We start from the raw sequence: 20,117 nt of genomic DNA on the forward strand, positions 1-20,117 counted from the left end.
TTAAAAATATAAAGTTAAAGGAAGACGATTGTTGTCGTCTTAATCTTTTCACACAAAATGGCTTTATCAAATTATACGATATTATTAGCTTAAAAAACTGATTTTCTCTTCACTTCACTTCTTCACTTCATCTGTACTTTTTTAAAATTAGATGGTGAAGACTAATGGATTTAAGCTATATTGTAGAAATTTTTGGAAAATATTTTTCATATATACATTTATTGTGAAAGAAAAAGAGTACATAATACATGAATACCAGTTCTGTTTTGAATATATAGGGTTAGATAAATGCGTTCTTAACAACGGTTTTGGTTTAATTACTATGTATTCTTCACATGAGTAATAACTATCAGACCATTCGGTTACAGGAGTCAACACTTCGATGGCTCCATCATCAGGTTATGTGGCTAAAGCAGGTTAAACAGTAGTAAGTTTTCAGGTGCAACACTCTCTAGGGTTCAGACTTAGGATCTTCTTGGTTGGTCAGACTTTCGCGGCGTTTGTGGCAGCAAGGGAAGTAGAGGCAGCTCTCGTTCATTGCAAAGCGTTCGCCATCAGCCAGGGTTTCGGGAAGTTTCCTAAATAATATGAAAAAGCTATAAAAGTTACTTTAGATATTTATAGGCAGAACTTACTTGTGTAGAGTTTCTGGAAGGGTAAGGCAGAGAAGAGCGCCCAGGAACATCAGGATGCTGATGAAAATCGAGGGCAGTGGCTTGTAATATTGAGCCATGTAGATGACATAAAAGGCCAGCGAACTGGAGGCCAATCCTACCACATGGATGTTGGACACCGCTTGTCCACGAACACTGGTTGGAATGATCTCCGCCGCATATTGGATCTCCGCATCGTAGGAAACTGTGGTGCCAAAGCGACCTAGTGCTACCATGAAAGTCATCAAGACGGCGTTCTCATTGGGATCCAACACGGCGATCAAGAATCCTGTAGCGGCGGTGATGATGGCACCCACCAGCAGAGCTCCACAAGCCATTCCCTTGCGACCGATCTTGTTCTGCAGCAGCAAGATGGCAAATCCGGCTGGTAAATAAACAGTGGAGGTTATTGAAAAGAGCTTGAAGGGCGAGCTGCCCAGGCCTTCCATATTCCTGTTGATCACATCGTAGGACAACGTTATGATGACCCTTAAAAAACATTTCTTAGTATTTGTATCGCCATAAAACTGAGTAATAAACCTACGATTTGACCAGCAGCGTGGTGGTAAATCTACGCAGCCTGGGAGTTTTAAACATCCCCAGGAAGGTGTCCATCTGCTTGTTCATCTTGCTCTCCTCGTTCATCTTCTCGCGATAGTGCTTCACGAACTCGTCGAACACGGAGTCCTCCACCTGGCGACCGTTAAACTTGGCCACTTTTTTCAGACAGGCCACCGCTTCATCGTACTTCTTCTTGGTAAGAAGCCACTGGGCACTTTCACAGATCAGCAGAGGATATATGAGAACTCCAAGAGCTGGCAAAGATGCCAGCCAGAGGTAGTGACGCCAATTGCCGATCCACATGGCAAGCCAGGGCGAGCTCACCAGACCTAAGCAGTAAAACACGGCCAAAATGATATTCAGCCCAAAAGTGCGGCGCTTGGGACTCAGGTACTCGAAGACTGTTGATACGGCAGTAAATAAACAATTAGTTTCTTCTAGGAAACTCACAATAGGATCCCCAAACTCACCCAAAATGTACATAAGATAGTACATGGTATCCGTTGACAATCCCGACACGAATCTGGAGAAGGCGAACCAGGGTAGTGTATGTACGAAGGAGGTCATAAAGTCACCACTGGCACCGGATAAGGCCGCCATTAGCATGGCGGGCAATCGGCCGATTCGGTCCGAAAGAAATCCAAAGGTAATGGTGCCCACCACGGATCCCAGGAAAAAGAACGACTGACCCACTGCAGGCTGGTGCGACTTGTCGCAGACCCATTTCAGTTCGGTCGTCAGACTTTCGTAGCCATTTTCCCGCTCGAAGATCCAGTCCTGACACATCTCCACCTCCGAAGTCCCACTGGTTCCATTGACCACCTCCGAATAGGGAGTGCAGGATGAGTGCGAGACATTGGAGTAAATGGAACGCAGTTCCGTAGCACTTAGGCCCATCAAATCGTCATGGGAACACCTAAAGCGGTTAGATAAATGCATTTGAGAATTAAAAGATATTAACTGACTGTTAGTAATGTCTAGACCGCGAGCAAATAATTGCAATCTTTGTTTACATTTAAAAATCTAAAAAAAACGTTGATCTTTCAATCCGATAAGTTCTATATTATATTATTAGTTACCAAACTAAAAATATTAAAAAAATATGCTTCCTGTTGGCAAAAAAAAATTAAAATAATTCGTATTTACATAAAAATATTCATAACAACATACAACATATAAAATATTGTAAACATTGTAAATATTGTCAATAAATAAGAAAAAAAAATTTTTTTTTTTAGATTTTAAATGTAGGATTTGAATGTGTTTTAGTTGGTTTGATAACTTTTTTTTACTTTTTCTGGGCGAAAAATTATTGCTCATAAGCACTGCAGTAAACAACATTAAATAGTAGCCATACGTATTCGAACTGAACTAGCATTTTTAAAAAAACTTTTTAACTGACCGAACAATGATTTTGTTTTAACATTTAAACTACTTTGTTAGTCTTGACACTCTTGCGGAATCAGTTTAAATTTTAATAGACCTTGACCGCTAATAAAAAGAACTACTTACCAATGCTCAGGTGTAAAAGTAATGAGAGTCTGGGAGAAATAGTGCAACGAGCTCAGAATATTCGTGTAGCCATAGAGAATGAGTATGACAAACTGAAATCTGCCAAAGTTTCCACACTTCTCTAGCACGCGATCGAAATCCATTCTGATTTCTAATGAATTCAACTCGGGAGGTATTAAGAATTGTTTTGTCTAAAACACTTTGTTTATGTGGACAACGTGCTAAGTCTTCCAAGCGTAGACTCAACTACATTCTGCCTGCACGAGTAGTATTTTGACGCTTGGCTTGGATCGCCAGCAGCCTTATATAGTATAAAGATACCGGCGTCTTCCCCGATTAGGATGGGTAATTAGTAACCGAGATTGGGCTAGGCAATCTCTGCCGCTTTTTTTTGGGGTGTGTACCGATGATAAGAAGCTGAGATCCGAGCAAACATTCAGTCGAACAGGTGAACGAACAACCCTACACAGAAGTTGTTTGTTTACCTAGCATAAAATTCCGAATTTTACAATCGCACAACACAGCATCCACAAACACTGGTAAATATTTTTTTTCGAACTTTTTTGGCCGTGGCCTTGATTTTGGGATACCAGTTAGGTATTTTTATGAAATGCGTCTTCCCCCGTTTATCAGGCATTTAACTCGGTCAAGTGACTTTCTCGAAAATTTCGGCTTGTTGACTTTGCCTCAGATTTATAGGAGAATTAGCCACTGCTGTGCTGTAAGTCACGCCTGAATTTGAATCTGTTTATAGGTGGGGATTAACCGGATACACGGATCCTTTCTTTGTCGCCTGACACTTTAATGGGTTCCCGTTTAGAGATATAGATTATATATAGTATAGATTACAGGTCTGCTCCTCGGAGACGCCAAACGAAGCCTCTCAAAAATGCAGTAATAATTCGTTTATCTCGGTTGGTAGTAAAAGTTCCGGAACCGCTGGCGTGATATACATATATCATTCCCCAGATAGACTGAACTGAAGTTTGAACCAGCCAAATAGGGTTGGCAACTTAGTAGGTGTCTGAGCCTGGGATTAGATGATTTTAAATCTGTGTTTACGAATAGTATATGGTGAAATCGGGTACATTTAGTTTTCTCTGAAACCACAAAACCCCTAATTGTTATTTAACTTTTAAAGCCGATCGTAAAAATAAAGAGACCAGTCAACATGCTTTGATAAAATTATATTGTAAACATTTGCTTTGGCTTTTATTATATACATATACATATACATTTATTATAACTACTTTGTAATTTCATTGGCTGACTCCAGCTGAGATTCTGAATTTTTTGTTTGATGTCTGCGCGAAAGGCAGGGGAAGAACCACCACTTTTCTCCCTTGGCAAATACCTCGCCTTCCTCGAGAGTTTGTGGGAGTTGTCTGCAGAAAAAAGAAACACATTTTAAATGGAACAGGGATAAAGCAGTAAAAAACTTACTTGTGCAATGTTTCGGGAAGAGTCAGGCACAAACAGCCTCCAATAATAAGCAGGAAGCTAATCAATAATGAAGGCAGAGGTTTGTAGAACGTTCCTAGGAAAATAATGTACGAGCTAAAGAACGCAAAGGCATTGCCCACCACGTGGATGTTGGCCACTCCTTGCCCTCGAACACTTGTCGGTATAATTTCTGCAGCATATTGGGCCTCCGCATCGTAGGCCACCACTGCTCCGAATCTGGCCAGGCTAACCATGAGGCCAAGAAGAATGGAGTAGTTGGCCGGATCCAAGGTTCCTACCAAGTAACCTGTGGCCGCTGTGATAAATGCACCCACAAAAAGGGAGGCGCAGGCCATGCCCTTCCGACCGATTTTGTTCTGGAACATGATAATAACAAGACCAGCGGGTAAGTAGCACAGCCCCGAGTAAGAAAATAGTTTGAAGGGGGATATGCCGACGCCTTCCACATTGCGGCTCAGTATATCAAATGCAATTGTGATGATCATTCTGAGTAAATTTTAATTTGGGTTAATAGCTTCTAAAACCTGTGCATATTTTCAACTCACGATTTTATTAACAGGATAATGGTGAATTTCCTCATTCTTGGTGTCTTCAGCATGCCCACAAAAGTGTCCGAGTTTTTCTTCTCCGAACTGTTCAACTTGTCACGATAATGTTTGATAAACTCATCGAAAACGGAGTCTTCCACTTGTCGTCCGTTGAATTTGGCGATACTGCGCAGATTGTTGACTGCTTTATCGAATTTTCCTTTGGTCAGTAGCCATTCGATGCTTTCGTGGAGGCAGAAAGGGTAAATTAGTACTCCTAAGGCTGGAAGAGAAGCTGCCCAGAGGTAACTGCGCCAGTTTCCCAACCAAATGGCCATCCAAGGAGAAATCATCAGTCCAATGCAGTAGAAAACGCCGAGGATAATATTAAGCCCAAAAGTACGATGTTTTGGACTCAAGTACTCAAAAACTGGAAAATTACGAAAATGTAGTTAGATTACTGCGTTGAATAAGGTTTACATACCTAAAATGTACATCAGAACATATTGTGTGTCTGTAGAAAGTCCGGATATAAAGCGTGTGAAGGAGAACCATGGCAGACTGCTGACGAAGGAAGTGAAGAAATCTCCAGAGGCTCCTGTTAAAGTGGTCAAGACGCAGGCGGGTAGACGTCCTATTCGATCGGCCAAATAGCCAAAAAATATACTGCCTAGGGCAGAACCGATGAAGAAGAAGGATTGACCCACCGCCAACTTGTAAGCATCGTAGCAAACCCACCCGAGCTGTATTCAATATTTTAAGCGTTATTGTATAGTCACAAGATTTGTTTTATACTTTTCGGCTGTAACTTACCTCGGTGGTTATGCTCTCGTAGTTGCTTTCCTTCTCGAAGTCCCAGGAGTGACACTCGTACTCCTGAAGAAAGGATCCATCCTCACTGTACTGAAGAACACTGCAGGCCGACAGTTCGGTGGAGTTGGTTGGAAAATCAGCCACGGGAGGAGAACAACTGGAACATACAACATAAAATGGTAAAATTAACAAAATTACTTCAATATTTTTATAATAAAATTAAAAAATTTTATTTTAAATACAAAAAATTAGTTATTTGCGCTTTTTTTAATATTAGATATTCGCTTTTCATAAAATGGTTTGTCTTGAAATTATAATTTACATTCTTCTTATATTTTCAAAACAACTAGAATATCCTGTATGGTTTACTTTTCATAAAAACTTATGAAAACTAATTGTAAAGTTTATACCACTTACGTGTGCGAGGGTGTAAAACTTATGAGGGTCTGCGAGAAGTAATGAAACGAGGACACTATGTTCGTAAATCCATAGAGCCCCAACAAGAGGATTTGGTATGGACCAAAGTTTCCACACTTTTCCAAAACTCGCTGGAGATCCATTTCGCTACACGGGTCTGCTGCGATCTCACACCAGCGACTGATGCAAGCGGAGAATCCAGATTCTGGTATATACTCGGTTGTAGGCGCTAATACTTGGCAAACACAGAAAATCCGCGGTTAGTTTTATCTCACAGGGGGCACGAGTAAGAAATAATGTGTTTGAACCTCTTCCGACGTCTGGCTTCTGTTTTGGCGTGTGGAGAGATTCGACCGCTTAATAATAGGGCCCACTCAGCCTTAGTATACCCTAACTTATCTTAATTGAAATTTAATGGCCCAGTAAACTAAAGCCGGTAAATCAGCCAGCCAATGTTCACAGATGTTTATTTCGCTTTATTCATTTCACCGTTTGGTTAAACTCATCAATGAAAGGGTATTATACATAATATATATAGTCAAGGGCTTACAACGCCAAAAAGAAGAAGGTTCCGACACCATAAAGTAAATATAGGTATTTTCGATCAATATTTACAGACAATATAGATATTTCAGTCCGTCCGTTTCTCTGTGATTTGTTTTCTAATTTTTTAACGACATTTCCATATTTTCTTATATGACAATAACAAAAAAAATTTAGAACTAAATACGTTGTATTTGACATTCTGTACATATATGGGTTATATTGTTTAGGTCCACAGAAATAATACAGGAAATTTTTTTAAATTTTTTATAAATCTAAATTACAATTTGTGGGAATCGTATAATAAAACTACCATAGATACCAATATACCAATAAAGGAAAGAATAAAATATCGTGGTTTATTGTTCAAATCCAGAAATTTTAAATACTAGACCAACTGTACCGTATACCTTTAACATCAGACGTGTAATAATCTAGTGATTTAATGGACTTTAGTTTCCACTCTAAGGTAGTGTGTTCAAGTATTCAAATAAGTGGTCGCCTCTCCGCAGCTAATTCCTTTTTTACCGAAGTGCTACAGTAAAAGTTCCGTGAACATTGGCGTAATCTCTTTAAATAATGCCCTAAAGAGGCACAGGTAAACAACAAAACAACTCATTAGCAGAATAAAAGTCTGAGGCCAGTGTTAAAAAGATTTTAGTTCTAGAAGTTCTACAAGTATGGTGAAATCATTTATAAGGATCTAAAATCATAAAATCTGTAAATACACATTAAATAAAAAGTTCAGACTCATATATACCCTTGCAGAGCAAAAGGATATACTAATTTCAGTCAGGAGTTTGCAACGCAGTGAAGGAGACACCTCAGACCCCATAAAGTATATATATTCTTGATCAGCATCACCATCTGATTTGAAATACGTCTGTACGTCTGTCCGTCTGTCCGTCTGTTTCTCAGTTTTAAAGCTATCTTGCTGGAAATTTCCCAAAAGTTGTGTAGTCGTAGCACGCAGAATATAAGTCGGAACGGGCTGGATCGGGCGACTATATTGGATAGCTCCCATACGAGAGAATAAAATAAAAAATTCTCACGCTGTTGTTTTTGATCAGATCGATATTTTCCAGATGTCGTTTTTTAACGAATTTCGGATTAAATTTTATCAAAATCGGATAACTCTATCATGTAGCTGCCAAAGATCGAAATATATACATATAAATAATGGAAAACAAATTATAATGTCGTTGTTTTTAATCCCATGAGCATGATTTTTATAGTTTCGATGTTGTTTAGCCTTTATGCATTTTGATCGACATATTTGATGCCTGCAAGGGGGTATAAGCTTCGGCTTGAACCTATCTTTTTTTCTTGTTTTATAAAAGCTTCTTTATTTTATTGAATATATTAACAGGTAAATAATTTATTTTTTAAATTCATTCGCTGATTCCAACTGAGATTCGAGCTTATTTATGGACTGTCTGCGTGAAAAGCAGGGAAAGAAATACCATTTCTCTCCCTTGGCAAAAACCTCGCCCTCCTCCAAAGTTTGTGGGAGTTGCCTACAAGATGAAAAAAAATATACATATATTTTATGAAACCAGAATATGTATACAAAGTAATAACTTACTTGTGTAAAGTTTCGGGAAGAGTCAGGCACAAACAGCCTCCAATAATGAGCAGGAAGCTTATCAATAGCGAAGGCAGAGGTTTGTAGAACGTTCCCAGGTAAATGATGTACGGGGTGCAGAACGCAAAGGCATTGCCAACCACGTGGATGTTGGCGACCCCTTGACCACGAACACTTGTGGGAATTATTTCGGCGGCATATTGGGCCTCCGCATCGTAGGCCACCACTGCTCCAAATCTGGCAAGGCACACCATCACTCCAAGGAGAACGGAATAGTTTGCCGGATCCAAAGTGCCCACCAAATAACCAGTGGACGCAGTGATAAAGGCACCAACAAAGAGCGAGGCGCAGGCCATGCCTTTCCGACCGATTTTGTTCTGGAAAAGGATAATAGAAAGGCCACCCGGAAGGACAACGAATCCCGAGTAGGAGAAAAGCTTGAAAGGCGAAATGCCCACACCTTCCACGTTTCGACTCAATATGTCGAATGCTATTGTAATGATTATTCTGTGAAAATTTAAGGCGATTGAAGAATGGATCATGTTTTTAGTAATTGTCTGACTTACGATTTGAGTAACAAGATAATGGTAAATTTCCTCAGTCTTGGTTTCTTCAGCATGCCCACAAAAGTGTCCGAGTTTTTCTTCTCTGAACTGTTAAGCTTCTCGCGGTAATGCTTGATAAACTCATCGAAAACGGAGTCTTCCACTTGTCGTCCGTTGAACTTGGCGATACTGCGCAGATTGTTGACTGCCTTGTCGAATTTTCCTTTGGTCAACAGCCACTCGATGCTTTCGTGGAGGCAGAAAGGATAAACTAATACTCCCAGTGCTGGAAGTGATGCTGCCCAGAGGTAACTGCGCCAGTTTCCCAACCAAATGGCCATCCAAGGCGAGATCATCAAACCAATGGTGTAGAAAACACCGAGAACAATGTTAAGCCCAAAGGTACGATGCTTCGGACTCAAGTACTCAAAAACTGCAAATGAAGAAAATTATAGATACTTAATAGAAATCCTAGTTGGTTTTACATACCCAAAATGTACATCAGGACATACTGAGTGTCCATTGAAAGTCCGGATATAAAGCGTGTGAAGGAGAACCATGGCAGGCTGCTTACGAAGGAAGTGAAAAAAATCCCCAGAGGCTCCTGTTAAAGTGGTCAAGACGCAGGCGGGTAGACGTCCTATTCGATCGGCCAAATAGCCAAAAATATACTGCCGAGGGCAGAACCGATGAAGAAGAACGATTGACCCACCGCCAACTGGTAGGCATCGTGGCAAACCCATCCAAGCTATATTAAATGTTTTAAACGATATTGTTACATCTCAATAAGTATTTTGTACTTTTCGTCAGTGTCTTACCTCGGTGGTAATGCTCTCGTAATTGCTTTCCTTTTCGAAGTCCCAGGAGTGGCACTCGTACTCCCGAAAAGAGGATCCATCCTCACTGTATTGAAAAACACTGCAGGCCGACAGTTCGGTGTAATTCCCCGAAAAATTATCCACTGGTGGTGAGCAACTGGGATGGAGTACATTTATATAAGAAGGATTGTACAAAAATTAAAACATGTGTATAAGCACAAAGATTTTTTATAATTTCTTTTATAAAATAAAAAACTTTCACTTTACAAATTTCTAAAAGTCTTATTCTTCATTATTTATTTCATTTATTTATTTATGGTTTTTGGTTTTAATGGTTCAAATTTTTTTTTAATCATCTGTTTTATTATCGGATTATTTTTGTTTTGCCTCTAGTTCACTCGTTCTTATTAACTTAAATTTTTTTTTTTTTTGACTTACGTGTGTGAAGGCGTAAAACTTATAAGGGTCTGCGAAAAGTAATGAAATGAGGACACTATGTTCGTGAATCCATAAAGCCCCAGCAAAAGGATTTGGTATGGACCAAAGTTTCCACACTTTTCCAGGACACGCTGGAGATCCATTTCGCTACACGAGACTTCTGCGATCACAAACCCGCGACTGATGAAAACGAAGGTTCGGGATGCCGGTATATACTCGTGTGTAGGAGCTAATTCTTGGCAAACAGACAGTATCTGAGGTAAGTTTTATCTCATTTGGGGGCAAGGGAAGGAAAAATCCATTTCCGACGTCTGGCTTCTGTTTTGGCGTGTGTAGAGTTTCCAGCAAGTTTAAGTGACGCCCGATTAATGTGACGCCCGCGAAACATAAGAATGCCCTGACTTATCTTAATAGAACTTAATGGCCCAATAAAATAGAGCTGTCTGGCAAATAGAAACAGGCAAATCTGTTGGTCAACATCTTGTCACAAGTACACAGATTTTGAGGCACACAATTTAATTTTGATTTAATAATATTACAATGAAGTATACCCATTTTTATTTTCATCGGGATATTAAAAAAATACGTTTTTTGTTTATAAATTTTTGTTTGTTTACCGCAATGGTTGTAAATGAACTGTAGACATAAGCGTGCTCTATAAAAATATTGCCCTAGAGTGACACTACTGTTGTATAAACAAGTCAAATAAAATACGTGTCTAAGCCCAGAATTAAGGAGATATTACTTCCAGCCATAAGAATTAAAATTCTATCAGTATGATGAAATAATTCAAAAGCATCTAACTCCATGGAATCCATAACCACTAAATAACTTTGTGTGTATTTAAATTAATCTATTAGTTTTTAATATATATAATAACATAATAACAAATTTAATGTTTAATTAGCTGACTCCAGTTGAGATCCATGTTTATTTGTTTGCTGTCTGTGCCAGTAAAAAGGAAAGAAATATCACTTTTGGATTATGGGAAAATCCTCGCCCTCCTTCAAATACTTGATGAACAGTATTATTGCGACCTTTTCCAGTCTTAGTGTCCTTAGAATGCCTATAAATGTGTCCGTATGCGTATTTTGTGGGTTGTTCAACTTCTTGTGGTCGATAGTGTTAAACAAAGCCCTCCATTACCCGATTCCGTGAATACACAAAAGCTAATTAGCGTTCCTAAGCCTGGGAGATAAAAATGTTCTTGCAATATTAAAATTTTAATAAAAATCTTAGAGATCTATGTAGAGTTTCTATACCCAAAATTTATATCAAGATATACGGGTGTCCATAGGAAGTCCTGAAAGAAAGCGTGTAAAAGGAGAAAAAGAAGATATCACCAGATGTTTCTGTCAATGTACACAAAAGGCAGGCACGCATAGTCATTTCCAACCGGCTAAATATCCGAAGAATGACCGCCAACATTTAGGCATTACTGCAGACCCAACTGTGTTTAATTTTTTGAACGATATTGTTAAGACTCAATAATTGTCTTATACTTTTCGGCTGTAACTTACCTCGGTGGTAATACTGTCATAGTGGCTCTCCATTTTGAAGTCCCAGAAGTGGTACTCATAATCTTAAAGAGAGGATCTATTCTTATGGTATTGAAAAACATTTCTTATAACAATCCTACACTCCGGTGGAATTCTTCGAAAAATCATCTACGGGAGGAGAACAACTGGAACAGACACCATTTATTTATAATTTTAAATTAGAGCATCATTTTAAAACAAAGGGAAGGCCTTTAAAATTTCCTTTAGGTATAAAACCCCCTTTGTTACTTTTATAAAATGGTTTTAAAGTTTATATATTTTACCATATTTCACAATTGAAAAAAAACTTCTTATATTTTAATATTAAATAAAACTAGTATGGTGGAAGTTTTTAAAGTTTTATTAGTTTTGCCACATACATGGGCTCGGGCGTAAAACTTATAAGGGTCTGCGAGAAGTAATGAAATGTAATGTAATAGCTTTCGAAAAGGAGGACTTGGTATGAACTAGAGGTGGAGAACTATCGATGGCCCTATCGGGACTATCGATGGTTTGCCACTATCGATACGCAATCGATAGCTGCGCGCATTCTCGATAGTGGTCAATCGCTATCGTCGATTGTTGTCGATATTTTGGTTTTCCCATGTCTACGTTAAAAGTGTAAAGGAAAGGAAATTGCGCGAATTTGTTAGAGTTTTATAAATTGTTATTAAAAATATAATGGATCGTTTTCTTCAAATAGGTAAGATATTGTTATTTTGTTGTTATATTGTAATTTTGTATTATAAAGTTAAAAGCCAAATTTTGTGTGACAATAACAAAAGTGCTACGTGAGATGCCATTACTACTATTACAGTTTGTTGTGAAATACATACGCATATATACATACATACATACATACATGCGTTTCTTTTTCGCAAAGATAAATACATAATAATAAAAGTATACATTTAATTAAAGGAAAACGCCGAACATATATAAATTTATGGAAAGCAGTTAAGGTAAGCCTAAAAAAACAAAATCATATTATTCAAATAATAATTATTTATTCTTTTCAGATAAAGATTGGAAAACCAATGTCATACTTTATAAATAAATACTTTATATATAAATAAATATCATAAGAAACACTAATTAAATTATTTTTTTGAATGTACTCTGCACTATCGACAACTATCGACGATAGATTTTCTTTGCTATCGCTGATAGTCGATAGTTTATGAAAACTATCAAGGGCTATCGATGGCTCAGACTATCGATAGTTCTCCACCTCTAGTATGAACCACGGTTTTCATATTTTTTGAGAGCTCCCTGTAGATCCATTTTGTAACACGAGACTGCTGCGATCTTAATCCAGAAACTGATGCAAAGGGGGAATCCAGGTGCTGGTATTTACTCGGTTGTAGGAGCTAATACTTCACAAACAGAGAAAGTCCGCGATTAGTTTTATCTCACAGGGGGCACAAGAAAGAATGAAATTGTTTGAAGCGACGTCTGGCTTCTGTTTTGGCGTATGGGGAGATTCGACCGATTAATAATGGGACCCACTCAGCCTTAGTATACACTAGCTTATCTAAACTAAAGTTTAATGGCCCACTAAACTAAAGCCGGTAAATTAGTCAGCCAACGTTCCGTCGGAAACTCACTTTTGTTTTACAATAAAAGCGTTTTGATAAAAACTCGTCACTTAAAGGTTATGATAATTTAGGTCAAAAGTTTGCTGTAAAGCAGAAACTTCCGACCCCATACAGTTATTTTTCTTTTTTATCAGCATTAACGGACAATACGAATATTTAAGTCAGTCCTTTTCTCCGTAAATAGTTAACAGGTATTTTGGATGATCTATAAAAGTTCAAGTTCTTAATAGACTTTATTTTATACTAGTATAGGTATATACATATAAAAGTATATGCTTGCCGGAAGCTAGCTTCTAGTTTACCGCAGTCCTAAGTAAAAAATTAAATTTAATTAAAAAATTATTTTAACTACAAAAGTTTTACGAGTATGGTAAAATCATTTAGAAATTGAATTCATGAAATATGTAAATATATGTATACTTCTAATAAAAATTTAGAGCAATATAAAAATTTTTTTGTGCTACTTTATAAAAGCTTTAATAATTTATTAAATGCATTAACAGTTTAATAACTAATTTTTAAATTAATTTTCTGACTCCAACTGGGACTTGCGCTTATTGATTGACTGTCTGCGTGAAAAACACGGGAAGAAATACCATTTCTCTCCCTTCGCAAATACCTCGCCCTCCTCCAAAGTCTGAAGGGAGTTGCCTGCAGGATGAAATAAATATATATGTGTTTAATGAAACCAGAAAATAAACTAATAACGTACTTGTGTAAAGTTTCGGGAAGGGTCAGGCATAAACCTCCTCCGATGATGAGCAGGAGGCTTATCAATAGCGAAGGCAGAGGTTTGTAGAACGTTCCCTGGTAAATGATGTATGGGGTGCAGAACGCAAAGGCATTGCCAACCACGTGGATGTTGGCGACCCCTTGACCACGAACACTTGTCGGAATTATTTCTGCCGCGTACTGGGCCTCCGCATCATAGGCCACCACTGCTCCAAATCTGGCCAGGCACACCATCACTCCAAGGACAACGGAATAGTTTGCCGGATCCAAGGTGCCTATCAAATAACCAGTGGTCGCAGTGATAAAGGCACCGACAAAAAGGGAGGCACAGGCCATGCCCTTTCTACCGATTTTGTTCTGGAAAAGGATAATGGAAAGGCCAGCTGGCAGAACTGCAATTCCCGAGTAGGAGAATAACTTGAAGGGTGAAATGCCGACGCCTTCCATGTTGCGACTCAGTGTGTCAAATGCTATTGCTATGATTATTCTGTGGAAATTTAAGATTATTAAAGAATGGGTCATGTATAGGTACTTAAATTGAATAACTTACGATTTTAATAAAAGAATAATAGTAAATTTCCTCAATCTTGGTGTCTTCAGCATGCCCACAAAAGTGTCCGAGTTTTTCTTCTCCGAACTGTTCAACTTGTCACGATAATGTTTGATAAACTCATGGAAAACGGAGTCTTCCACTTGTCGTCCGTTGAATTTGGCGATACTGCGCAGATTGTTGACTGCCTTGTCGAATTTTCCCTTGGTCAACAGCCATTCAATGCTTTCGTGGAGGCAGAAGGGGTAAATAAGTACTCCTAAGGCTGGAAGGGATGCTGCCCAGAGGTAACTTCGCCATTTTCCCAACCAAATTGCAATCCAAGGCGAAATTATCAGACCAATAGTATACAAAACACCAACAATAATGTTTAGCCCAAAAGTTCGGTGCTTCGGACTCAAGTACTCAAAAACTAAAAGCGTAAAAGAAATTTAGATACTGCATAAAAATCGGGTTTTGTTTTACATACCCAAAATATACATCAGGACATACTGAGTATCCAAAGAAAGGCCGGAAATAAAGCGTGTGAAGGAGAACCATGGCAGACTGCTTACAAAGGAAGTAAAGAAATCCCCAGACGCTCCTGTTATAGTTGTCAAAATACACGCGGGTAGTCGTCCTATCCGATCGGCCAAATAGCCGTATACTGCCGAGGGCAGAACCGATGAAAAAGAAGGACTGACCCACTGCCAACTTGTAGGCATCGTGGCAAACCCATCCGAGCTTAATGTAATGTTTAAAAATATTCTGTTAGGAATAACATTTTTATACCCTTGCAGAGCAAAAGGGTATTATAATTTCATTCAGAAGTTTGCAACGCAGTGAAGGAGACACCTCAGACCCCATAAAGTATATATATTCTTGATCAGCATCACCATCTGAATCCAAATCCGTCTGTACGTCTGTCCGTCTGTCTGTCTGTCCGTCTGTCCTCCTGTCGGTTTCTATGTAAACTAGTCTCTCAGTTTTAAAGCTATCTGGCTGAAACTTTCCCAAAAGTTGTCTAGTTGTTGCACGCAGTATATAGGTCGGAACGAGCCGGATCGGCCGACTATATCGGATAGCTCCCATACGAGAGAGTGAAATTAAAAATTCTTACTCCGTTGTTTTTGATCAGATCGACTTGATTCCTTCCAGATGGCGTTTTCTAACCACTATTGAATTTGGGATTAAATTTTATCAAAATCGGATAACTCTATCATATAGCTGCCATAGGAGAGATCAGAAAATATATATATAAATAATGGAAAAAAAATTATAACGTCGTTGTTTTTAATCCCACGAGCATGATTTTTGGAACATCAAGTTTTTCAAATACTCTTAAATCGAGAAAAAAATTTCATTAAAATCGGAGTAATATATCATATAGCTGCTATAGGAAAGATCGAAAAATCTATATAGAAATAACGGAAATAAAATTGTTACCTCGATGTTTTTCATCAGACAATCATGATTTTTGGAATATAGAGTTTTCTTATGAGTCTTGAGTTACAAATTAAATTTTATCAAAATCGGACGACTATATCATATAGCTGTCATATGAACAATATGGAAAATTAATAGAAAAATTGTCATAAATTTGATGCTGTTTAGCCTTTTTGTATTTTGTTAGACATATTTAATGACTGCAAGGGTATATAAGCTTCGGCTTGCCGAAGCTAGCTTCCTTTCTTGTTTTTTATAATTTTCAGCTGCAATTTACCTCGGTGGTAATGCTCTCGTAGTTGCTTTCCTTTTCGAAGTCCCAGGAGTGGCACTCGTACTCCCGAAAAGAGGATCCATCCTCACTGTATTGAAAAACACTGCAGGCCGACAGTTCGGTGGAATTCTCCGAAAAATTATCCACTGGTGGAGAACATCTGTAATATAGCATATTAATTTAAAACAATTGTTAAAGAAAATTAAAAACACAAAAATCTTTCAGCAATGGGTTTTATCATACATACTATTTTGTTTACATTAAAATAACTTTTACACTATATACTTTTATTAGTAGTAATTCATAATTCACATGTACGAATGTCATAGCTTTCTTGCAAATAAATGGTTTGGATAGTTCACAAACAAATGTTTTATTTCCCGATTGACTTTCGTTGGCTTTAGTTTCACTTGTTTTATAAGCTTGAATTATTTTTTCCCACTTACGTGTGCGATGGCGTAAAACCTATAAGAGTCTGCGAGAAAGTAATGAAACGAGGACACTATATTCGTGAATCCATAGAGTCCCAACAAAAGGATTTGGTATGGGCCAAAGTTTCCACACTTTTCCAGGACACGCTGGAGATCTATTCGACATACGAGACTGCTGCGATTGCAAAGCAGCGACTGATGAAAACGAAGACTGGTGATGGCGGTATATACTCGGCTGAAGGCGCTAATTCTCGACAAACAAACAAAATCTTCTAGTTTTATCTCATTTGGGGACATCTCATATTGCGACGTCTGGCTTCTATTTTGGCGTGTGTGGAGTTTCCACCTAGCCTTAAAATGACGCCCGATTAATGCGGCGCCCGCAAAACATAAGAACGCCCTGATTTATCTAAAAAGATCTTAAATGGTCCAATAAAAAAAGATTTCTGGCAAATAGAAGCAGGCAAATCTGTTAGTGAATGTCTTGTCTAAAGCACACATATTTTGGGCCACTCAATCTAATATTGTATTTTAATGATCTTGCAATGAAGTACATATACCAATTTATCATTGACACTCTCTTTTCCAATTTCTAAAATAAAATAAAACTTTATTAAATAATAAAATAAAATCCAATCAAGAGGTATAAGTATCCAAGCCCAGAATTAAAGAGATATAAGTTCTATTAGTATGATTAAATTATGGAAAGCAAAACCACTAAAAAATTTGGTGTTTTATAAAATAAATTTGTATTAGTTTTTAAATACGTATTTATAATATCAGAACTAATTTATAGTTTGATTAGCTGACTCCAGTTGGGGTTCGTGCTTATTTGCTTGCTCTCTGCGCGAGAAACAGGGAAAGAAATACCATTTTTCGCCCTTGGCAAATTCTTCGCCCTCCTCCAAAGTCTGTGGAAGTTGCCTGCAAGAAAAATAAACATGTCATATTTGCAGGGATATAACTACCAAAAACTCACTTGTGCAAGGTTTCGGGAAGGGCCAGGCACAAACAACCTCCGATCAGTAGAACAAAGCTGAGCAGAAGCGATGGCAGCGGCTTGTAGAAAGTCCCCAAGAAGATGATGTACGAGCTGCAGAATGCGAAGGCATTTCCCACCACGTGGATGTTGGCCACTCCTCGACCGCGAACACTCGTCGGCATAATCTCAGCTGCATACTGACCCTCCGCATCGTAGACCACCACTGCTCCATATCTGGCCAGGCACACCATGAATCCGAGGAGAGCGGAGTGGTTTGCCGGGTCTAAAGTGCCAACCAAATAACCAGTGGCCGCCGTGATTATGGCACCCATAAAAAGCGAGGCGCAGGCCATGCCTTTTCTACCGATTTTGTTCTGGAACAGGATAATGGTGAGGCCAGCGGGACGACGCCTTCCACATTGCGACTCAAAATGTCGAATGCCATAGTGACGATCATCCTGGGAATTTGTGAAAAAGTATTAGAAATAAAGCTTACAGATAGTTGGGATTCAACTTACGATTTGATAAACAGTATTATAGTAAACTTTCTCAATCTGGGTGTTCTCAGCATGCCCATAAATGTGTCCGTTGGTGTATTTTGTGGGTTGTTCAACTTCTTGCGATAGTGTTGAACAAAGTCCTCGAACACAGAGTCCTCAACCTGACGTCCATTGAACTTGGCAATGCTTCGAAGGTTTTTCACCGCCCTCTCGAATTTTCCTTTGGTCAGAAGCCATTCGGCGCTCTCGTGGAGACACAAAGGAAAAATCAGCATTCCTAAGCCCGGCAGAGAAGCTGCCCAAAGGTAACTGCGCCAGTTTCCCAACCAAATGGCCATCCAAGGTGAGATCACCAGGCCAAAGCAGTAGAAGATGCCCAGTGTAATATTTAGTCCAAATGTGCGGTGTTGTGGGCTCAAGTACTCGAAAACTGAAACATAAAAATTTCAATACAAACCTTATAAAGTTAATGATCGGTACATACCCAAAATGTACATCAGGACGTACTGGGTATCCATAGAAAGTCCTGAAAGGAAGCGTGTAAAGGAGAACAATGGAAGACTTCCTGCGAGGGAAGTGAAGAAATCACCAGATGCTCCTGTTAAAGTTGACAACACGCAGGCGGGTAGTCGTCCAATCCGATCGGCCAAATAGCCGAAGAATATACTGCCCAGAGCAGAGCCAATGAAGAAAAAGGATTGACCCACCGCCAACTTGTAGGCATCATCACAGACCCAACCGAGCTGTGTTCAATATTTTGAACAATACTGTTAAGTTTAAAAAAGTATTTTATACTTTTCGGCTGTAACTTACCTCGGTGGTAATGCTCTCATAGTTACTTTCCTTTTCGAAATCCCAAGAGGAGCATTTGTACTCCCGAAAAGAGGATCTATCTTCAGTGTACTGGATAATATTGCAGGTCATGAGTTCGGTAGAATTCTTTGGAAAGTCGTCCAAGGGTGGAGAACATCTGAAACATCAAACATTCAGACATTGAAATCTTAACAAAAAAAAAGCGAACAGCAATATGTTATTTTCAAAAAAGATCACGTTTTATGATATTCGTTATAAAACAAATCTTTTCGTTTAAAAATATATTTAAATACCAAAATTTTGTCGTTAACACAACTCATGTAATATGATTTTTGCACACAAATTTTTGTATTTCTCTTCTTATACAAAACTAATAACAGATTTTTTTTTTTTTTAATCAAATGTGATCCAGGTGCTTTTTTAAAGAATTATTTTAGTAATAAATAGTCGTTTTAGCATTAGCATAAGCATTTGTAACTTAAAAAATTACATTATGCCAAAACCAAAAAAAAAATTAATTGAATCAAATAAAATGTAAAATAAGGAAGATTAAAATATAGTTTAAAATTCAATAAACTTTTTGTATATATTTAATTATTATCAAGGAATTAACTGCTCACCTGTGCGATGGCGTAAAGCTTATTATAGTCTGTGAAAAATAGTGCAAGGATGACACTATATTAGCGTATCCATAGAGAACCAACAGAAGGATTTGATATGGACCAAAGTTTCCACACTTTTCCAGGACACTCTGAAGATCCATTTTTCTACTCGAAACTACTCTGATCGCAAAACAGCTACTGATTATGATTGGATCCGAGCAGCTGGTATTTATCCGATTTCGGGTGTATAGTACACTTTATCAGAGAGTCTCTGCTTCCAGATTATCACACACGGGGCGGGGCTTAAGAAAAAGCAAACGTTTGGCCAATTTCCGACGTCTGGCTTCTGTTTGGCAAAGAGAGTCTTTCCGAGTCTGTGACGGCCACAGAGCACAATAAAGCCGGCCAATCTTTATTGCAGTCTTACTATTTTAATAAACTTTAAGTTTATTGCAAATATGAGCAAGTAAATTCAAATAAACAATCGTGTAGGAAATACACAGACTAATAGTTCGGGACATTAAATTAGAACTTTAACTTATGTTACATTGTGTTTCAAACAACTAACTTGTGACCAAGATTTTACACAATTAAGAATTTGAAAATGTTTGTTTGGGATTTCTGATTAGTAAAAAATTATATTTATTTTTGAAAATGCTTTCAATTCCTTTGAAATAAATATATTACAATATTTTTAAAGATAATATTTTATTTGACGTTATATTTTTATTTAATTCCGTTGATTGCACAATAATGTAAATTTTAAACTTGGGGTGCACTGTAATAAGTGATAATA

General features: G+C 38.1%; 3 protein-coding genes and 2 pseudogenes across 3 annotated transcripts; all 5 read right to left on the reverse strand.

The window, feature by feature from the left end:
* Positions 1 to 200: 200 nt before the first annotated feature.
* Positions 201 to 2,977, reverse strand: LOC108101104 (organic cation transporter-like protein). Its single transcript, XM_017205317.1, has 6 exons — positions 2,727 to 2,977; positions 1,685 to 2,130; positions 1,198 to 1,615; positions 636 to 1,142; positions 465 to 578; positions 201 to 407 (listed from the first exon to the last, which is right to left on the reverse strand). The coding sequence occupies exons 1-6, from the start codon at positions 2,867 to 2,869 to the stop codon at positions 395 to 397; spliced, it is 1,641 nt and encodes a 546-aa protein (XP_017060806.1). The 5' UTR covers positions 2,870 to 2,977; the 3' UTR covers positions 201 to 394.
* Positions 2,978 to 3,898: 921 nt separating this feature from the next.
* On the reverse strand, positions 3,899 to 6,130 carry LOC108101122 (organic cation transporter-like protein). The gene is made up of 6 exons (XM_017205343.2): positions 5,948 to 6,130; positions 5,531 to 5,687; positions 5,202 to 5,460; positions 4,736 to 5,147; positions 4,170 to 4,676; positions 3,899 to 4,111 (listed from the first exon to the last, which is right to left on the reverse strand). The coding sequence occupies exons 1-6, from the start codon at positions 6,088 to 6,090 to the stop codon at positions 3,973 to 3,975; spliced, it is 1,617 nt and encodes a 538-aa protein (XP_017060832.1). The 5' UTR covers positions 6,091 to 6,130; the 3' UTR covers positions 3,899 to 3,972.
* A 1,708-nt stretch (positions 6,131 to 7,838) lies between these two features.
* Positions 7,839 to 10,062, reverse strand: LOC108101121 (annotated as a pseudogene).
* A 3,473-nt stretch (positions 10,063 to 13,535) lies between these two features.
* On the reverse strand, positions 13,536 to 16,721 carry LOC108101012 (annotated as a pseudogene).
* A 488-nt stretch (positions 16,722 to 17,209) lies between these two features.
* LOC108101011 (organic cation transporter protein-like) lies at positions 17,210 to 19,482 on the reverse strand. The gene is given in 7 exon segments (XM_017205176.2): positions 17,210 to 17,348; positions 17,404 to 17,812; positions 17,815 to 17,864; positions 17,925 to 18,336; positions 18,391 to 18,649; positions 18,720 to 18,876; positions 19,340 to 19,482. Coding segments are annotated over 7 exon segments (1,569 nt in total).
* Between the last annotated feature and the right edge of the window lie 635 nt (positions 19,483 to 20,117).

This window comes from Drosophila ficusphila, unplaced genomic scaffold (assembly GCF_018152265.1).
Source record: "Drosophila ficusphila isolate 14025-0441.05 unplaced genomic scaffold, ASM1815226v1 contig_791, whole genome shotgun sequence".
Taxonomy (NCBI): Eukaryota; Metazoa; Arthropoda; class Insecta; order Diptera; family Drosophilidae; genus Drosophila; species Drosophila ficusphila.

Coding starts and splice junctions, on each gene's coding strand:
- LOC108101104 (XM_017205317.1), bottom strand. CDS start 2,869: ATGGATTTCGATCGCGTGCTAGAGAAGTGTGGAAACTTTGGCAGATTT. Junction 1,616..1,684: donor CTATCTTATGTACATTTTGG/GTGAGTTTGGGG, acceptor CCGTATCAACAG/TCTTCGAGTACCTGAGTCCC. Junction 1,143..1,197: donor ACCACGCTGCTGGTCAAATC/GTAGGTTTATTA, acceptor ATGTTTTTTAAG/GGTCATCATAACGTTGTCCT.
- LOC108101122 (XM_017205343.2), bottom strand. CDS start 6,090: ATGGATCTCCAGCGAGTTTTGGAAAAGTGTGGAAACTTTGGTCCATAC. Junction 5,461..5,530: donor ACGAGAGCATAACCACCGAG/GTAAGTTACAGC, acceptor TATTGAATACAG/CTCGGGTGGGTTTGCTACGA. Junction 5,148..5,201: donor TGTTCTGATGTACATTTTAG/GTATGTAAACCT, acceptor GTAATTTTCCAG/TTTTTGAGTACTTGAGTCCA.